The sequence below is a fragment of the Prionailurus bengalensis genome, chromosome E1 (genome assembly GCF_016509475.1).
Source record: "Prionailurus bengalensis isolate Pbe53 chromosome E1, Fcat_Pben_1.1_paternal_pri, whole genome shotgun sequence".
Lineage (NCBI taxonomy): Eukaryota > Metazoa > Chordata > Mammalia > Carnivora > Felidae > Prionailurus > Prionailurus bengalensis.
Window position 1 is genome coordinate 15,044,553 of NC_057347.1, and position 17,860 is coordinate 15,062,412.

Below are 17,860 nucleotides of genomic sequence, written 5' to 3' on the forward strand. Positions count from 1 at the left end.
CATATTTTTTTTTAACACTCTTCAAACATTTTGGTGGGGGTGGGGGGAAGAGGGGGAGAGAGAGAATCCCAAGCTGTCTCCACACTGTCAGCGCAGAGCCCAATGTTGGGCTCAAACCCACAAACCATGAGATGATGACCTGAGCCAAAACCAAGAGTTGGATGCTTAACTGACGGAGCCATCCAGGTGCCCCAAGGATTATTATATCTTCTTAATTGACTTTCTTATCATTATGAAATGTTCTTCTTAATTCATGGTAATATTTTCTGTCCTAAAGTCTACTTTGTCTGATAGTAGTGCTACTCAGACTTTGTGTTTGCATGGGTGTCTTTTTTCATCTTTAAGCTTTTTTTATTTAAAAAAAAAATACATGTTTTTTACATTTATTCATTTTTGAGAGAGAGCACGAGCGGGGGAAGGGCAGAGAGAGAGGGATACACAGAATCTGAAGCATGCTCCAGGCTCCAACCTGTCAGCACAGAGCCTGATGTGGGGCTCGAACTCACAAACGTGAGATCGTGACCTGAGCCGCAGTCGGATGCCCAACTGACTGAGCCACCCAGGGGCCCCAGATTTTATTTTTCTTAAGTAATCTCTACACCCAACGTAGGGCTTGAACTCCTAACCCTAAGGTCAAGAGTGGCATGCTTCATGCTCCACCAGCTGAGCCAGCCAGGCACCCTGAGTGGGCTTGTTTATTTCACTCTTTGCTTAGTAACTACATTTTTTTTTTTTTTTAAGATTTATTTTTAAGGAATCTCTACACCCAACATGAAGCTCAAACTTACAACCCCGAGACCAAGGGTTGCATGCTCTAATGACTGAGCCAACCAGGCGCCCCTACACTTTTTCTTTTTCTTTTTTTTTTTTAATTGGTTGCTCTGTACATCACTGACTTACCATGGTCTACTGTCACCATTAGTCTTCTACTAAGATCACTTTACGTATAGCGTAAGAACCACACATTACACTTCCATTTTCCCCTTCATTCTTTGTAGTATTTTTGTCATATGTTTTAACTTTACCTGTATTATAAATACATTACTTTGTTGCTAATTTTGTTCTAAACAGACTTTATTTTTTTACAGAAACTACAAAATGAGCAAAAATATCTTTTACATTTTACTCACATACTTTTTCTGGTATTCTCTGTTACTTGATGTAGATCCAGATTTCCATCTAGTGTTGTTTTCATGGTGCTTAAAGAATTTCCTTTAACATTTCTTATAGTAATGATCTATTGGCAGTGAATGCATTCTGCTTTTGTCTGTCTGGGAAAGTGTTTATTTTGTCTAATTTCTGTTAATGTAAATCATTGTTTTCTTTTGCAGTTTTCCATCGGTGTATTTTTTTTATTTCAGATGTTATGATTTTTATCTCTGGAAAGTTCCATCGAGGTGTTTAGTATCTTCTCTCCTTATTATGTTCATATTTTCCTTTATATACTCCAGTGTAATTATAAGATTTTTTAAATGCTGTTTTATAGTCCTTGGTTACTAATTTTATCACCTGTGTTATTGCTAGGTCTATTTCTATTGATTGATTTTTCTTCTGGTTATGGTTAATTCATTCTTTTTGCATGAATGATCATTTTTATTACATGCTAGAAATTTTGAATTTTACATTATTTATAGGTTTTGTTATGTTTTGTTAAAGAGTATTGAGTTGTGTTCTGGTGTGCAGTTCAGTAACTTGTGGGTTAGTTTGGTCCTTTGAAGGCTTGCTTTTAAGTGTAGTTATGGCAACTCTATAGCACCCTTTGTTCTGGGACTAATGAACCTCTGCTGCTGGGTTGATAACCTTCTGGGGACTCTACCCAATTCCCATGTATTACAGGTTCTCTCTAGTTGGCTGGTGGGAACACAAACTGCTGCCAACCTTATATGACCTGTGGGACTTGCTCAGCTTTCTGATCTCGGGTGTTCTTGGAGTTTTACTCCATACACATTGGTACTCATCCAAAATCATGGGGAATCCCTTCATGGATCTCCAGAAATCTCTTTTGGAGACCTTGCTTCTCTCCAGTACCTCTGCCCCACAAATTGTAGCTGCCTTGGCCTCCTGAATTCTAATCTTGATCTCTTCAATTGAGCGAGACTATTGGGCCCTGTTTCTGTTACTCCTCTATGTGTATGCTGCAGCTTAGAAACTCGGCAGTAAGTTGTGGGGGACAGTCGTGGAGTTGACTTCATTTGTTTCCTTCTCCTCAAGGGTCATGGCCCTTAGGCCTATGTTGCCTATTTGTCAGTTGTCTGAAGATACTGTTTTATATCTTTTGTTCAGTTTTCTAGTTGTTTAAAGTAGAGGCAATTTCTGTGGCCCCATTAGTTTTTATTCCCTCTATTAATTTTTAGTAGTTTTTCTCATCCCTTTTTCTCCCCCACCCACCCCAGGATTACTTACTATATTTGCTCTTAAGTGTTTATATTGCCTTAGTTGATTTTTTTATTGAGATGAAATTCACATTGTAAAAAAAAAAAAAGTACAGTTCCGGGACACCTGGTGGCTCAGTCGGTTAAGCGTCCGACTCTTGACTTCGGCTCAGGTCAGGATCTCAGAGTTCATGAGTTTGAGTCCCACGTTGGGCTTTGTGCTCACAGCACGAAGTCTGCTTCAGATCCTCTGTCTCCCTCTTCGCTTTGTGGCCCTCTCTTGCTCACACACCCTCTCTCAAAAATAGATAAACGTTAAACATTTTTTTTAATAAAAATTAAAATAATGAAATGTACAGTTCTTTGGTTTTCGGTATATTCATAAAATTGTGCACCTGTCCCCACTGTCTAATTCTAGAATATTTTCATTACCCCAGAAAGAAACCCTGTATTCATTAGCAGTCATTCACTCCCCATTGCTCCCCACCATTCAGCTCCTGGCAAGCATGAGTGTACTTTCTGTCTATATGGATTTGCCTGTTCTGGATATTTCATACAAATGGAATTGTACAATATGTGACCTTTTTTGGTCTGGTTTCTTTCACCTAACATGTTTTCAAGATTCATCTACATTGTGGCATGTATTAATACTTGAAGAATCCTTTTCACAGGTGAATAATATTCTGTTATATGGATATACCATATTTTGTTTATCTTTGTCAGTTGGTGGACATTTGAGTTTTTTCTACTTTTTGGCTGTTATGAATAATGTTTTCATGAGCACTTGGTACAGATTTTTGTGCAGATGAATGTTTTCATTTCTCTTGGTTATATACTTAAGAGTAGAATTACTGGATCACACAGTAATTCTGTTTAACCTTTTAAGCTACCAGGTTGTTATTCAAAGTGATTGCACCAGTACACGTTCCCACCAGCAATAGTAGAGGAGTGTTCCATTTTCTTCACATTCTTGCTAACAGTTGTCACTGTTCTGTAGCCATTCCTGTGGGCGTTAAACAGATTCTCACAGTGGTTTTGACTTATGTATACTTCCCTAATGACACTGAGCTCAAGTCTTCCTTGAGAACTAGGAAGAGTGTAATCAACTGGGCCAAGTAGTCCCCACCACTTGTCCCCTCCCATGGCTCACCTATAATTTACCTTTTCCCTACTATTTTCAGATTGTGAATAAGTGGAACACCGCTCTTATTGGCCTTATGACATATTTTCGGGAAGCTGTAGTGAACACCCAGGAGCTCCTGGACTTGCTAGTGAAGTGTGAGAACAAGATCCAGACACGTATCAAGATTGGCCTCAATTCCAAGATGCCGAGTCGTTTCCCTCCTGTTGTGTTCTATACCCCTAAGGAGTTGGGTGGACTTGGCATGCTCTCAATGGGCCATGTACTCATCCCCCAGTCTGACCTCAGGTAGGACTTGCTTGAAAACCTTCTAGATCCTGAGGGAAGGGGATGTTTCTTTACTTTTAGGTTTTATTTTTTCTCTAATCTTGGTTGTGCCCCCAAACAGGTGGTCCAAGCAGACAGATGTAGGTATCACACACTTTCGTTCAGGAATGAGCCATGAAGAAGACCAGCTGATTCCCAACTTGTACCGCTACATACAACCATGGGAGAGCGAGTTCATTGATTCTCAGAGGGTCTGGGCTGAGTATGCACTGAAGAGACAAGAGGCCATTGCTCAGAACAGGTACACATCCAGGAAGGCATAGCAGTCCTGTCAGGGGTGTGCAGCCTTGCATGGAGGTCAGGAACAGAGCGTGCTGTATTTTAATGGAGACCAGGGAAGTAGGTTCTACATCTGACCCATCGGTCCTTGGCCAGGGAGGAATGCTAAATAAACTTTGTGTGAGCACATATTTGACTTCAGTGTTTTTTTGACAGACGACTGACCTTAGAAGATCTAGAGGATTCATGGGATCGTGGCATTCCTCGAATCAACACCCTTTTCCAGAAGGACCGGCACACGTTGGCGTATGATAAAGGCTGGCGTGTTCGAACTGACTTTAAGCAGTACCAGGTACATGGAGGGGATAGTACAGAGATTTCCCCTGCATTAGAGGAACCCACGGCTGTGCCAGGAATCTAGCTGGGGCAGTAGGCTCCCAGAAGCTTGATGGTGCTTGCTTTGCCATCTAGGTCTTGAAGCAGAACCCTTTCTGGTGGACACACCAGCGGCATGATGGGAAGCTCTGGAACCTGAACAACTACCGTACAGACATGATCCAGGCCCTGGGTGGTGTGGAAGGCATTCTGGAACACACACTCTTCAAGGGCACTTACTTCCCTACCTGGGAGGGGCTTTTCTGGTGAGGATTCTCTTCTCCCCTTACGGTAACCTGTCATAACCCTCTGAGCTCATCCCTATTGTGCCTTTGTGTTCTGTGGCGTTTACCAGAGACCAGTGCTCTGGGAGATGGCAGGGTATCACTTTACCTGGTCTCTTTTTCCCAGGGAGAAGGCCAGTGGTTTTGAGGAGTCTATGAAGTGGAAGAAGCTAACCAATGCTCAGCGATCGGGATTGAACCAGATTCCCAATCGTAGATTCACCCTCTGGTGGTCCCCAACCATCAACCGAGCCAATGTGAGTGTGATCGCTAGACCTGGAAGACAGGAAGCTAAAAACAAGAGTTTCTGTTTCCTTCATTGTGTCCTGAAAAGAAGTGTCTTGATGTCTGGGTTCACTTTCACTCTCTTTTTCCCGTCAGGTATATGTAGGCTTTCAGGTGCAGCTGGACCTGACAGGTATCTTTATGCATGGCAAGATCCCCACACTGAAGATCTCTCTCATCCAGATCTTCCGAGCTCACTTATGGCAGAAGATCCACGAGAGCATTGTGATGGACTTGTGTCAGGTGGGCCAGAAGTGAGGGGAGAGGGTACTATGAGAAGTCAGGTCAGCTCGGGCTCAGTCAGTTAAACATTTGACTCTTGGTCTTGGCCCAGGTCTTGAGTCACGGTTGTGAGTTCAAACTCCACCTTGGGCTCTGTGCTGGGTATGGAGCCTACTTAAAGAGAAAAGAAAAAAAAAGGAAAACTGTATTTGGGGTGCCTGGATGGCTCAGTCAGTTAAGGACTCTTGATCTCAGGTCATGATTTCAGAGTCATGAATGCAAGCCCTACATTGCGCTCCATGCTGGATATGACGCCTGCTTTAAAAAAAAAAAGAAAGGAAGGAAAAGAAACGAAAAAGCTCACTCTTGGTATGGGAAGTCCACCCTGGAAGCACCAAGGAGGAGACCTGCATTGTGGTGCCAGGTGCCACATAATCTGGACTCCTACAAGTCTCGTTCTAAGTGGGCTCCCATAAGCAGTCATAACCTTTCTACCTTTGCCTTCAGGTATTTGATCAGGAACTGGATGCACTAGAAATTGAGACAGTACAAAAGGAGACAATTCACCCCCGAAAGTCCTATAAGATGAATTCTTCCTGTGCAGATATTCTGCTTTTTGCCTCCTATAAGTGGAATGTCTCCCGGCCCTCATTGCTGGCAGACTCCAAGTAAGTGCATTATAACACAGCCCTTGGCATCCAAGAAGCTTGTTTACTGTTCTACCTGTGCTACTTTGGAAACTTTCCTTTCCTTTTTGAGAGTTAGATGTAGCGATTGAGAGTTCATGTAGTTGTTGGACATTGGTTGTGTCAGTGGCTTCCTAACGCCTGGATTCCTAACCTCTTTCCACCCTCAGGGATGTGATGGACAGTACCACCACTCAGAAGTATTGGATTGATATCCAGTTGCGCTGGGGGGACTATGACTCCCATGACATTGAACGCTATGCCCGGGCCAAGTTCCTGGACTACACCACAGACAACATGAGTATCTATCCTTCACCCACTGGTGTGCTCATTGCCATTGACCTGGCCTATAACCTGCATAGGTAAGTTGGTGTTCAGAAGCATGTATGTAATGTCAGCCCCATACTTTATTTTTAAATTTTATTTATTTAAGTAAACTCTGTGGCCAGTCTGGAGCTCAAACTCAACAACTCTGAGATCAAGAGTCACATGTTCTACTGACTGCACCAGCCAGGCACCCCAGTCGGCCCCATACTTTAATGTACACGTTTTTTTAGTTTGCCTGTGTGGCCCTTTCCTCTTCTGGGTCATCGACCTTTTCTTCTTGCCTCTGTGTACATGGGCAGACACTTGTCAGCCTGGTCTTCACTCTTCTTGCCTCTTCTATTCTCATAGTGCCTATGGAAACTGGTTCCCAGGCAGCAAGCCTCTCATACAGCAGGCCATGGCCAAGATCATGAAGGCAAACCCTGCCTTGTATGTGTTACGTGAACGGATCCGCAAGGGGCTGCAGCTCTATTCATCTGAGCCCACTGAGCCCTATCTGTCCTCTCAGAACTATGGTGAGCTCTTCTCCAACCAAATTATCTGGTTTGTGGATGACACTAATGTCTACAGAGTGACTATTCACAAGGTGAGAATTAGAAACAACCTAGGGGTGTGGGACTGTATATGCATGTGAGAGGGTGATGAGGCAAATGTGTGCATATGGGAAGGTAGGGTGGATGTGTCTAGGCCGCACTAACTGATGATATCATTCTTTAGACCTTTGAAGGGAATTTGACAACCAAACCTATCAATGGGGCCATCTTCATCTTCAATCCACGCACAGGGCAGCTGTTCCTCAAGATAATCCACACATCTGTGTGGGCTGGACAGAAGCGTCTGGGGCAGGTGAGCTGGTTAAAGGGTAGAGAGGCTGTGGAACCTTGCTGCCCCTTTTTCTTTGGGAAGCAGGGAGCCAGGGCACATCCTCTTGTTTCTCTCTGTGAGAGATTATGTCTCATTTGAACCTTTGCTCCAAATTACTTAACTTGGGGAGTACTCTACAGGGGGCCCAGCAGTATGTGAGGTCCTTCATTACCTACCAGTTGGTCTCTGTGTTTCTTGCATCTCCCATCTCTAACCTACCTTGAACGAGACTACCAAGAATCATCTTTCTAAAGGGAACCAAGTATGCTTAAGGCCTCATTTTTGCCAAATCTCTACCTCTATCTATCTAACTCTTTTTTTGCTGAATTAACTATTTTCTGGCTTCCTAGACACTTGATAATTTGGCTGAGCTACCACCTGTCCACCCATGGTTTCTCTTCCTTTAAAACCTGCTTCCTGGGGCACCTGGGTGGCTCAGTTGGTTGAGCGTCCGACTTCGGCTCAGGTCATGATCTCGCGGTCTGTGAGTTCAAGCCCCGCGTCGGGCTCTGTGCTGACAGCTCAGAGCCTGGAGCCTGTTTCCGATTCTGTGTCTCCCTCTCTCTCTGCCCCTCCCCTACTCATGCTCTGTCTCTCTCTGTCTCAAAAATAAATAAAACATTAAAAAAAAATTTTTTTTAATGAAAATAAAAAAATAAATAAAACCTACTTCCTCCTAGAATCCCCAAACTCTGACATCCATTTCTGCTTCTGTGGCTTTGCTCATGTATCTTTCTTTCTAGAATGATCTCTCCTCTTTACTCTGTTAATCAAGTCTTCCTTATCCCTTAAGACCTGTTTCTTTGTATAGCTTTTTATCAGTTTTAGCCTTAATTTATTTTGTCCCAGACACTTGGTATTATATAATCAAATACCGGCTTGTGGTATATCTTGTGTGAGTTTTGTCTGGCCAGCTAGGTTGAAAAACCCTTTTGGGCAAAGCCATCTGACACTTCTTTTGCACCTCCAAAGTACCTAACATTCAGTAGCGGTGTGCAACAGAAAGATAGGTTGATTATCTCAAGACCTAGGCTGTTTTGTTCTAGTTGACCTGTGGTGATAGACACTCAATTTCCATTTCCTCCCCTCTTCCTTTTTAGCTGGCTAAGTGGAAGACGGCTGAGGAGGTGGCTGCCCTGATCCGATCTCTGCCTGTGGAGGAGCAGCCCAAGCAGATCATTGTCACTAGGAAGGGCATGCTGGACCCATTGGAGGTGAGAGGTGGATGAGGTAGAAGAAAGGAGGGCTGAGACGTATAGGCTATTTCTAATCTTGGACTTGATCTTGTCTTAGGTGCACTTGCTGGACTTCCCCAATATTGTGATCAAAGGATCGGAGCTCCAGCTCCCTTTCCAGGCTTGTCTCAAGGTGGAAAAGTTTGGGGACCTCATCCTTAAAGCCACTGAACCCCAGATGGTTCTTTTTAATCTCTATGATGACTGGCTCAAGACTATCTCATCTTATACGGTATGAAACTACCTAACAAAGAAGGTCACTCTAAGAGGAGTGGGTTTGGGGTCATAAGACAATTCTGTGCCTTCCTTAAGTTTTTCCCAGGTCCCCTATGGGGCCATTTTCACATCTTCAGCCTGTGGATGAGACAGCAATTCTATGCTCTGCATAAAAAGTTGACTGGGAGAGCGGTGGAGGCTCTACCTTAGAGTTTGAAATCAATTTCTGGGTTCCCTGAAAGAACAGAATCGAGGAAATGGGGAGGACCTCAGTGTCTGACCCCCCCCCTGCCCTTTGTTGCCATACCTCTTCTCAGGCTTTCTCCCGCCTCATCTTGATTCTGCGTGCCCTGCACGTGAACAATGACCGGGCGAAGGTGATCCTGAAGCCAGACAAGACGACCATTACAGAGCCACACCATATCTGGCCCACTCTGACTGACGAGGAGTGGATCAAGGTGGAAGTGCAGCTCAAAGATCTGATCTTGGCCGACTACGGCAAGAAAAACAAGTGAGCGCTGGTGGTTGGGAGACATCCTAAAAGGGTGAAATGAATGGTTTGGTATGTGGTTTCTGGGTTTTTTGAAACATTTAAGGCTCAGAAATTTCTCAAGGAATTGTCCTGGAGATGCCTACAGAAAAAAGATGGTGTCTTCAGATAACGTAGAAAATGTCAGTGTTTCAGGGTTTTCGTCTGATTCTTGGGCATTGTTTCATGTTGCCATTTTGAGCAGGGCATTTCTTTACTGTTCATGTTATAGGCAGTTTTAACATCCACATCCCCAGGTACCACTGCTAACAGCACACACACCCCTTCCTTCCCTCTTCCTGTCATTTTGGCAACCAAGAAGAAAAATGTCCATAGATGTCCAGGTACCCCCCCCCCCCCCAGGATGACTGAGGTGACTGACAGTACCAGCAATGATTGAGAACATGTTCTAAGGGTTTCTGTTTTTGAGAATTGTTCTATAAACCAGGACACTTCTTGTCAAGGAAAAGAGGGAGGAATGGCTACTGAGCAGGTTTGAGTGTTGCTGAAAGGGTGTACATGCTCAGGGCCATCCTGGGCTGTGATAAATCTTAACTGGTATTAGGACATCTCCACTATACACTTGAGGATCGTCTGGGGTAAGGGTATGGAGTCCCTTGTCCTACCAAGTTATACTCTTGCCATTGAGGCATAGTTGACCAAGGGGAGGGATCTTGTGGTGTGACCCATGCTGTCCCCACAGTGTGAACGTGGCATCACTGACACAATCGGAAATTCGAGACATCATCCTGGGTATGGAGATCTCGGCACCATCACAGCAGCGGCAGCAGATAGCAGAGATCGAGAAGCAGACCAAGGAACAGTCACAGCTGACAGCAACACAGACTCGTACTGTCAACAAGCATGGTGATGAGATCATTACTTCTACCACCAGCAACTATGAGACGCAGACTTTCTCCTCTAAGACTGAATGGCGGGTTAGGTACTGTAAGGGGAAGAGGTAGGGATGGCAAAGCCTACTGATGCTGCCTGTGGTGCTCGGCCTGAGAAATGCTTACATTCCTCACCATTTGTAGGGCCATCTCTGCTGCCAACCTTCACCTGAGGACCAATCATATCTATGTTTCATCTGATGACATCAAGGAGACTGGTTACACCTATATCCTTCCCAAGAACGTGCTTAAGAAGTTCATCTGCATATCTGACCTGCGGGCCCAAGTGAGTAAGTGTGCTCAACTAAGCCATAGTGTGTGCCTGGCATTTTACATGCCTAAAACTCACCTGAGACTGCCTGGAACGCAGGGTACATAAGAGTGGCCCAAACAGCAAGGAGGGTTTTGGCTCCCACCAAATATTAAAACGTTATAAAGCTATGGCAGTTAAGAGTTCCAAAAGTTTTTGGAAGAGGATAGCATATAGTCAGAAAGGGATTCCTGTGTACATAATAAATGTGTATCAGATCTGTAGGATTAAGGATGCTTTGTGGCACTGGAACAGTCAGAACCCTGCCTCACAGCACTTAAAAAATGCAGGTGGAGTAAAGACCTGAATATAAAATACTAAGCTGTAGAGTATTAGAAGAAAATATCTATTATTGTAATGGTGAGGTCGCCTTTTTTTTTTTTTAAGTTTATTTATTTATTTTGAGAGAGACAAAGACAGCCTAAATTGGGGAGGGGCAGAGAGAGAAAGGATCCCAAGCCCACAGCCCAGAGCCCAACGTGGGGCTCGAACTCAAGAAACCATAAGATCATGACCTGAGCTAAAACTAAGAGTCAGACGCTTAACCAACTGAGCCACCCAGGCAGCCCCAAGATAGCCTTCTTAAGATACAAAACCATGGGGCACCTGGGTGGCTCAAGTCGGTTGAGCATCTAACTTTGGCTCAGGTCATGATCTCACAGTTCATGGGTTCAAGCGCTGTATCAGGCTCTGTGCTGACAGCTTGGAGCCTGGAGCCTGCTTCGGCTTCTGTGTCTCCCTCTATCTCTGTCCCTCCCCTACTCACTGTCTGTCTCAAAACCAAACATTAAAAATTTTTTAAAAAGGACACAAAACCGTAATCAAAATCAATAACTTGTGTGTGACAAAGGGTGCTGCAAAAGACACACTAAAAACAGGAAGAAAATTTTGCATAATTCTAAAATAAGGTGGATTAGAATCTAGAACAGGGAAGTTGATTTTTAAAAGTAATTGTAGGGGCACATGGGTGGCTCAGTCAGCTGAGCATCCAACTCTTGATTACAGCTCAGGTCATGATCCCAGGGTTGTGAGATTGAGCCCTGCATGGGGCTCCACGCTCAGTACGGAGCTTCTCTCTCTAAAATAAAAATTAATAAAATAAAAAAATAACTAGAAGAATAGGCAAAGAATATGAAGGTAGTTCAGAAATGGAACTACAAATGGCAAATGTCATATGAAAAGTTGATTAGGGGGGTGCCTGGGTGGCTCAGTCTTGATTTCAGCTCAGGTCATGATCTCACAGTTTGTGAGTTTGAGCCCCATGTCAGGCTCTGTACTGACAGTGCGGAGCCTGGTTGGGATTTTCTCTCTTTCTCCCTTTCTCTCTGCCTCTTCCCTGCTTATGCTCACACTCCGTTTCTCTCTCAAAAATAAACACACTACTTTGAAAAGATGTTTAGCCTTACTAGTAATCAGGTAATTCATATTGTATACAATACCCAATTTGTGGCCTCAGGTTGGTGAATTTGAGAAGATTGTTAATAGAAGATTGCGGGTGGGTTTATAGGACACAGGTCCTCTTTGTCGATGGCTGGGTAAAATTCAAAATACCACCTAGTGGTGGACTTAAAGATGTATTCATCTTGTGAAAATTCATGAGCTGTGTGTTGGTGTGCTCATTTATTTATGGATGCTGTTTAATCGATTGGGGAGTGTGTGAGCAATGCAGATTCTTGGACCCCACTTGAGATTCTGATGTGATAAGTCCGAGATGAGGGCCGTGTTTAACATTTCGAACAAGCACCCCAGGCTACTCTGATGCAAGAGATTCTCACCACGTTTTGAGAAGCTCTCCTTTGTTCTTGGGGAAGGGAATGAAACACAGGACTGATAGCCCAGAGTCTGGAATGGTACTAAGAATCGTTTTGGTTCTTGACCCCTTTGTTTCCAGATTGCAGGATACCTGTATGGGGTCAGCCCACCGGATAACCCCCAGGTGAAGGAGATCCGCTGCATCGTGATGGTACCGCAGTGGGGCACTCACCAAACCGTGCATCTGCCTGGCCAGCTGCCCCAGCATGAGTACCTCAAGGTCAGTGGGGGTGTGGGAGAATGGGAGCTTTCTTCTGTGAGAGTGGTGGAAGGAGGGCAGCCATGTTGTTCTCATGGGGTGATTCCCGTCTGCAGATGGGGCTCCAGATAACTTTTCACCTCTCTTTGCCTATAGGAAATGGAACCCTTAGGATGGATCCACACTCAGCCCAATGAGTCCCCCCAGCTGTCACCCCAGGATGTCACCACCCATGCTAAGATCATGGCTGACAACCCATCTTGGGATGGTGAGAAGACCATTATCATCACCTGCAGGTAGACTTGGGCCCCTTTGGGAGGAAATGGGGTGCGGCAGGCATTGCAGCACAGGGCCTAGAACGGCGGCCTGAGCTCTGACTCTGTCTTCATCGCTCTGTCAGCTTCACACCAGGCTCCTGCACACTGACAGCCTATAAGCTGACCCCCAGTGGCTATGAATGGGGTCGCCAGAACACAGACAAGGGCAACAATCCCAAGGGCTATCTACCCTCGCATTATGAAAGGGTCCAGATGCTGCTGTCAGACCGCTTCCTTGGCTTTTTTATGGTCCCTGCCCAGTCCTCATGGAACTACAACTTTATGGGTAAGTTCAGCATGGGGAAGTGGGGCTGGGGCAGGCCATCCCCCTTAGCACTTGGGGCTTGACTCTGGTTTGGAGATGGCCAGGGTCCAGGCTGGGTGAGGCAGGTGCACCTTGTTAACACCAGACCATTCCTTCTACCCCAAGGTGTGCGGCATGATCCCAACATGAAGTATGAGTTGCAGCTGGCAAACCCCAAAGAGTTCTACCACGAGGTGCACAGACCTTCCCACTTCCTCAACTTCGCTCTCCTGCAAGAGGGCGAGGTCTACTCCGCGGATCGAGAGGACCTCTATGCCTAGTTGTATCCTCACCTCCCCCTGCTTCAGACGCTCCACAGGCTGGAGTCTTTTACCCCCAAAGACAAGCTGGTGACATTCAGCAGCTTGACCCCATTTTCCTGTCTTTGTGCTTCTTGTGTTATTGATCTCTGGTGGCTTGTAGTCCTGAGTAAAGTGTAATAATAAATTTTGTATAAATAGGAGTTTTTGAGTTGTTGCTGTTGTTTTCCTCCTGAGCTCAAATTCTGGAAGTAGGGAGGCTGGACTTGTTCATAGCAACATGCTGGCCTCAACCTTAAAGGGGCATGAGCCTCCTTTTCATGGGCTGTGGGACTAAGTAAGTATCCCTTAGATTCCGGGAACTGAGGTGGGGTTGGGCTTTCACACCCTTACTGCTTGACCACATTTGTCAACATCCCTTCAAAATATTTGCAAACCGGGGCACCTGGGTGGCTCAGTTAAGTGTCCCGACTCTTGATTTTGGCTCAGGTCATGATCTCATAGCTGTGAGATCAAGCTCTCTGCGCTGGGTCTGGACCTGCTTAAGATTCTTTTTCTCTTTCTGCCTATCCCTGCTCTTGCATGTGTGTGCACTCATATTCGTTCTCTCTCTCTCTCTCTCTCTCTCCCTCTCTCTCTCTCTCTCTCTCTGCAAACCAAATCACTCCTATTCAACATCCTTTGGAACAGTTGCTGCCATTTTCTGAGTCTGGAAGCTTGTGGATTTGCCCCTCCAACTGTGGTGCCCAGCCTAGCCCCTTAAGCTTTGTGTCACTCCTGGTTGGGGAAATAGGCACGTGGCTTCACAGATGACTGTCTCTGAGACCAGGGACAACCCTCCTACCTCTCACCTCTTGCCTGTAGTGCTTGGCTGCCAAGTGGAGCCTCATGACACCAGACACTGGGGTGGAGCCTGGACTGGAGGCTGTGGGGAGGGATTGACGAAAGTGACCACTTAGAGCCCTGAGCCTTAGCCCTGGGACGCCTGGCTGGAAGCAGGCAGTCCTGCTTCCTGTGACCTTGGGGGATCCGAACAGGACAGGGCCCAGGGGACCCAGTGCACTACCTCCTTCCCCACGCCTTTTCCCTTAATCGCTCCTCCTCTGTCGCCTCTTCCCCGCCCTCTACTGCCCTAAACTGCTTCCTGGGCCGAAACTGTTTGGCTTTTTCCTGCCCTAGTTAGGGTTGGAGGGGGGTGTTGCAGCCCTTGGCCTTGTGGAACCATGGAGCCCAGGGGGACGATACCCGGGGTGCCTGGCTGCGGGCCTCGAGTGGCCGCCGGGTCAGGGACGGCCGCGGAGCTCGTGTACCATCTAGCAGGGGCCCTGGGCACGGAGCTGAAGGAGCTGGCGCGCCGCTTCGGGCCGGAGGCGGCGGCCAGGCTAGTGCCGCTCGTGGTTCGGGCGCTGGAGCTCCTGGAAAAGGCTGCCGTGGGGCCCGACCCGGACTCAGTGAGTCACCGCCCCCTCCCCTCGCCACCCGCAGGGCTGGTGGGAGCGTAGCCCTCACCGCCTGGACTCCCCAGCTGCAGGTGTCAGCGCAGCAGGCCGAACTAGAGCTGCGGCGGCTGCGCGAGGAGAATGAGCACCTCCGCAGACAGCTGCACTCTGGGCCACACGGTGAGTGCGGGCACGACCAGGGTGTGGGGTGGGCCGGCTCAGGGCCCCCACCCCAAGCCGCTGCTAAGTTCGCCCCTTCCTCAGAGGAGCGCGCTCTTCTGCGGCAGCTCAAGGAGGTGACCGACCGCCAGCGAGACGAGCTCCGGGCGCACAACCGCGACCTGCTGCAGCGCAGCCAGGAGACGGAGGCGGTGAGGGCGGGGCGGGGCGGGGCGGGGCGAGGGGCGAGGGGCGAGGGGCGGGGCTCTCCACCTCACCCACCGACACCCCGCCTACCTTCTCTTTTGCCCCGCCCCCAGCTGCAGGAGCAGCTGCAGCGCCTCCTGCTGGTGAATTCAGAGCTGCGGCACAAACTGGCAGCGGTGCAAACCCAGCTGCGTGCCGCGAGGGACCGCGAGGGCGAGCGGGAGCTACAGCGCCAGGGGGCAGTGGAGCTGGCTCAGGAGCCGGCGCAGGACCAGGCCAGGGGGGCCGGGTACGAGCAGAGGCAGGACCCTGAGCGGGCAACCGCTGAGGCGGGGGCCCCAGGGACCCCTGAGGACCCGGTGAGTGCCCGTCGTAGTATTCGCAGGTCTGGTACTTGGTGGGCACTCGGGAAAGGTTTGCTGTGCGGCGTTAGCAGGTCCACCGGAAAATTGGAAGGTGGCATACAAGTGTGCGCCCCCCCCCGCAGCCGGCCTCTGCTCTCACTCTCAGCCAGAGCACTGGTCTGTCATCTGTTGCAGCGCCCTTGCCTCCCAAGTCTCCCTGCCAGTCACTTGCTCTAGCATTCCTGGGATGGCCCCGGGGGGGCAGGGGAACACCAGCAGAGACACCCCCATCGACCAAACCCGTCCTTCAGCCAGGGCGCCCCTCCAAGGTAGGACGGTGCAGCTTCAGTCGAGAGGAACTTGAGCAGATCCTTCAGGAGAGGAATGAACTCAAAGCCAACGTGTTCCTGCTGAAGGAGGAGTTGGCCTACTTCCAGAGGTGAGGGCGGTGGGCAGGGGCTGGGAAGCTGGGGATGGGGGCGCTCCACTCACAACCGTTCCCAGATCTCAAGTCACCAGCTTCATTTTTTGGCTCACTGATATATCCACAGTGACATGTGCCAGGCACTGTGCGGGACACTGGGAGGACACAGCACCTGCCCTCCAGGAACTTCTTCCAAATGAGGGAGGAGGTGGTACAAAGAGTCACAGCAGTGGTCAAAGAAGTACTCCTAGGAAAGGGCAACAACTAAGCTAAGGTCTGAGGGGTGTTAGCAAGGCGGAGTGTTTTAAAAAGGGGGGGACAACATGCACAGGTACTTGGGATGAGACCTACTGTTGGCATTCCCACTGCTTACTCGGCCCCTCTCCCTCCTCTGCAGGGAGCTGCTCACGGACCACCGGGTCCCTGGGCTTCTGGTTGAAGCCATGAAGGTGGCTGTCAAGAAGCAGCGGAAGAAGATCAAGGCCAAGATGTTAGGGATTCCAGAGGAAGCAGAGAGCAGGTAAGTCCCTGCCTCCATTCCCACTGAGCCAGCTCTCCCTTCCTCTTTCTGTTGAGCCTGATGTCCCAGCCTGGTCATGCTCTAACCCAGGCTAGTCACCCCTTGAGCTTATCACCTTAGCCTCCTTACTCCCTGAGCCTGTCACCTAGTTACGGCTTAAACCTGCTAACCTGGCCTGGTTACCCCCTGAGCCTGCTGTCCTGTCTGTTCTGCTGAACCTACCACTCTGGCCTGGTCACCCCCTGGACCTGCCATCCAGCCTGTCCTGTTGAGCCTTCCATTCTGGCCTGGGCACACCCTAGCCTGCCACCCTTCCCTCTGGATTGCACTGCACCCACGTGCCGTGCTCACTGTACCTCCTGGCAAAGAAACCTGGTAATGCTGCTTCTCCACATGAATTTTTCAGTTTCCTGTCTTGGCTGGATCTGTTTGTTCTCAGAAATTTCAGACTGTAGTTCCAGCTATGTCAGGGCCGGCCGTCAGGCTGTAAAGTAAAAGCCTCAAGATGTCCTTCATCTCCCCAGCACCACCTTCTCTCCAGCCTTGAGGGGCCCAGGGTCACTCTGTCCTCCCTTGGCCATTCCTGGGCGCTGTGCAGAGGCCTGAACATAGCTGGACTCCTGGTGTCCCCTAGGGCCTTGATTAATGACCCCTACATCTCCTTTCTCCTCTTTGCCTCAGTGACGATGAAGACAGCTCATGGCTCCTACTCTCCAGTGATAAGGGAGCCCATCCTCCACCCACTGAGTCCCGAATACAGAGTTTGTATGTTGGGAGAAGAGGAAGGGGAAAGGTTGTGGGGGTGAAGGAGGGGCCCCACCTTTGTTCTTTCCCCCTTTTCTGTTCCACTGATATTTGTTTTGCTGCCCTGAGCTCTGAGCATGCCGCCCCACAGTGGCCCTGGCCCCGGCCCCGGCCCCTTTGCCCCCTCAATACCTCACACTGCCCTTTCTTCCTGTTGTATCCCTTTTCTCACCAGCCCCTGCCCTCAGCCCATATCGTTGACTTCTCTGGCATCCAAGCTCAGCGTGCCTCTTGATTCTCCCCCCAGCTTTGGCCTGTCCTATCGGGGTGAAACAGAGGCCCCTGAAGCCCAGACCAGCAACTTGGCCCCCAGTAAGCTAGGGGGAGAAGAGGAGACCCCACAGCCACCCCACTCGGAGCCTGTGGGCAGCCCCACAGTCCTCAACTCCTGACCAGCCGTGCTCTGCACTCGATGAACATCTTTGTCTCAGCTGCCCCAGAGACCTGACTTTGGAATCTGGCTATGGGTAGATGTGTGGCCTCAAATGAGGACAGGGCTCCCTCCTTCTCAGCCCTCCCCAGGCTCTTTCGCGATCCTGGCCTGAGCCAGGGGATGATGAAGAGTTCAGCCTACCTTCCTTCCCTGTATCTCTGTGCCAAGCCTCCGGGGTCAGATGAAAGTGCTTCCTCCCTGAGTCTCCGTTTTCCCATTTGTGAAATGGAGAGCGGGCTACCTACCTCCCAAGGGTCTATGTGAACGGCCTAAGCCAATGTAATAAAGCCGCTGCCCACGATACCCAGAAACTGCTTCATGTCTGTGTGTGACTGGTCTGCCCCCGCCTGACT

General features: G+C 48.5%; 2 protein-coding genes across 3 annotated transcripts in view; both read left to right on the top strand.

Moving 5' to 3' along the window:
• PRPF8 (pre-mRNA processing factor 8) overlaps nt 1-13,380 on the top strand; it is a 32,202-nt gene extending 18,822 nt beyond the window's left edge. The window contains exons 25-43 of the mRNA XM_043583470.1: nt 3,554-3,801; nt 3,902-4,081; nt 4,276-4,411; nt 4,531-4,700; nt 4,846-4,975; nt 5,100-5,246; nt 5,733-5,893; nt 6,082-6,273; nt 6,587-6,824; nt 6,956-7,084; nt 8,203-8,316; nt 8,396-8,569; nt 8,871-9,064; nt 9,786-10,025; nt 10,120-10,261; nt 12,177-12,317; nt 12,453-12,592; nt 12,697-12,899; nt 13,044-13,380. Of these exons, the coding sequence (XP_043439405.1) occupies nt 3,554-3,801; nt 3,902-4,081; nt 4,276-4,411; nt 4,531-4,700; nt 4,846-4,975; nt 5,100-5,246; nt 5,733-5,893; nt 6,082-6,273; nt 6,587-6,824; nt 6,956-7,084; nt 8,203-8,316; nt 8,396-8,569; nt 8,871-9,064; nt 9,786-10,025; nt 10,120-10,261; nt 12,177-12,317; nt 12,453-12,592; nt 12,697-12,899; nt 13,044-13,198 (3,234 nt within the window). The 3' untranslated portion in view covers nt 13,199-13,380. The remainder of the gene's footprint in view (nt 1-3,553; nt 3,802-3,901; nt 4,082-4,275; nt 4,412-4,530; nt 4,701-4,845; nt 4,976-5,099; nt 5,247-5,732; nt 5,894-6,081; nt 6,274-6,586; nt 6,825-6,955; nt 7,085-8,202; nt 8,317-8,395; nt 8,570-8,870; nt 9,065-9,785; nt 10,026-10,119; nt 10,262-12,176; nt 12,318-12,452; nt 12,593-12,696; nt 12,900-13,043) is intronic.
• Nucleotides 13,381-14,131: 751 nt separating this feature from the next.
• Nucleotides 14,132-17,818, top strand: LOC122485120 (Rab interacting lysosomal protein). Of its 2 annotated transcripts, XM_043583474.1 has the most exons (8): nt 14,133-14,628; nt 14,703-14,796; nt 14,881-14,987; nt 15,096-15,341; nt 15,638-15,765; nt 16,148-16,270; nt 16,952-17,035; nt 17,322-17,818. In XM_043583474.1, exons 1-8 carry the CDS (start codon nt 14,401-14,403, stop codon nt 17,464-17,466), a joined length of 1,155 nt encoding a protein of 384 aa, XP_043439409.1. In that variant the 5' UTR covers nt 14,133-14,400; the 3' UTR covers nt 17,467-17,818. The 2 variants fall into 2 exon arrangements, with proteins under 2 accessions (XP_043439408.1, XP_043439409.1); XM_043583473.1 differs by having other exon boundaries at nt 14,132-14,628; nt 14,881-15,341.
• Nucleotides 17,819-17,860: the final 42 nt, after the last annotated feature.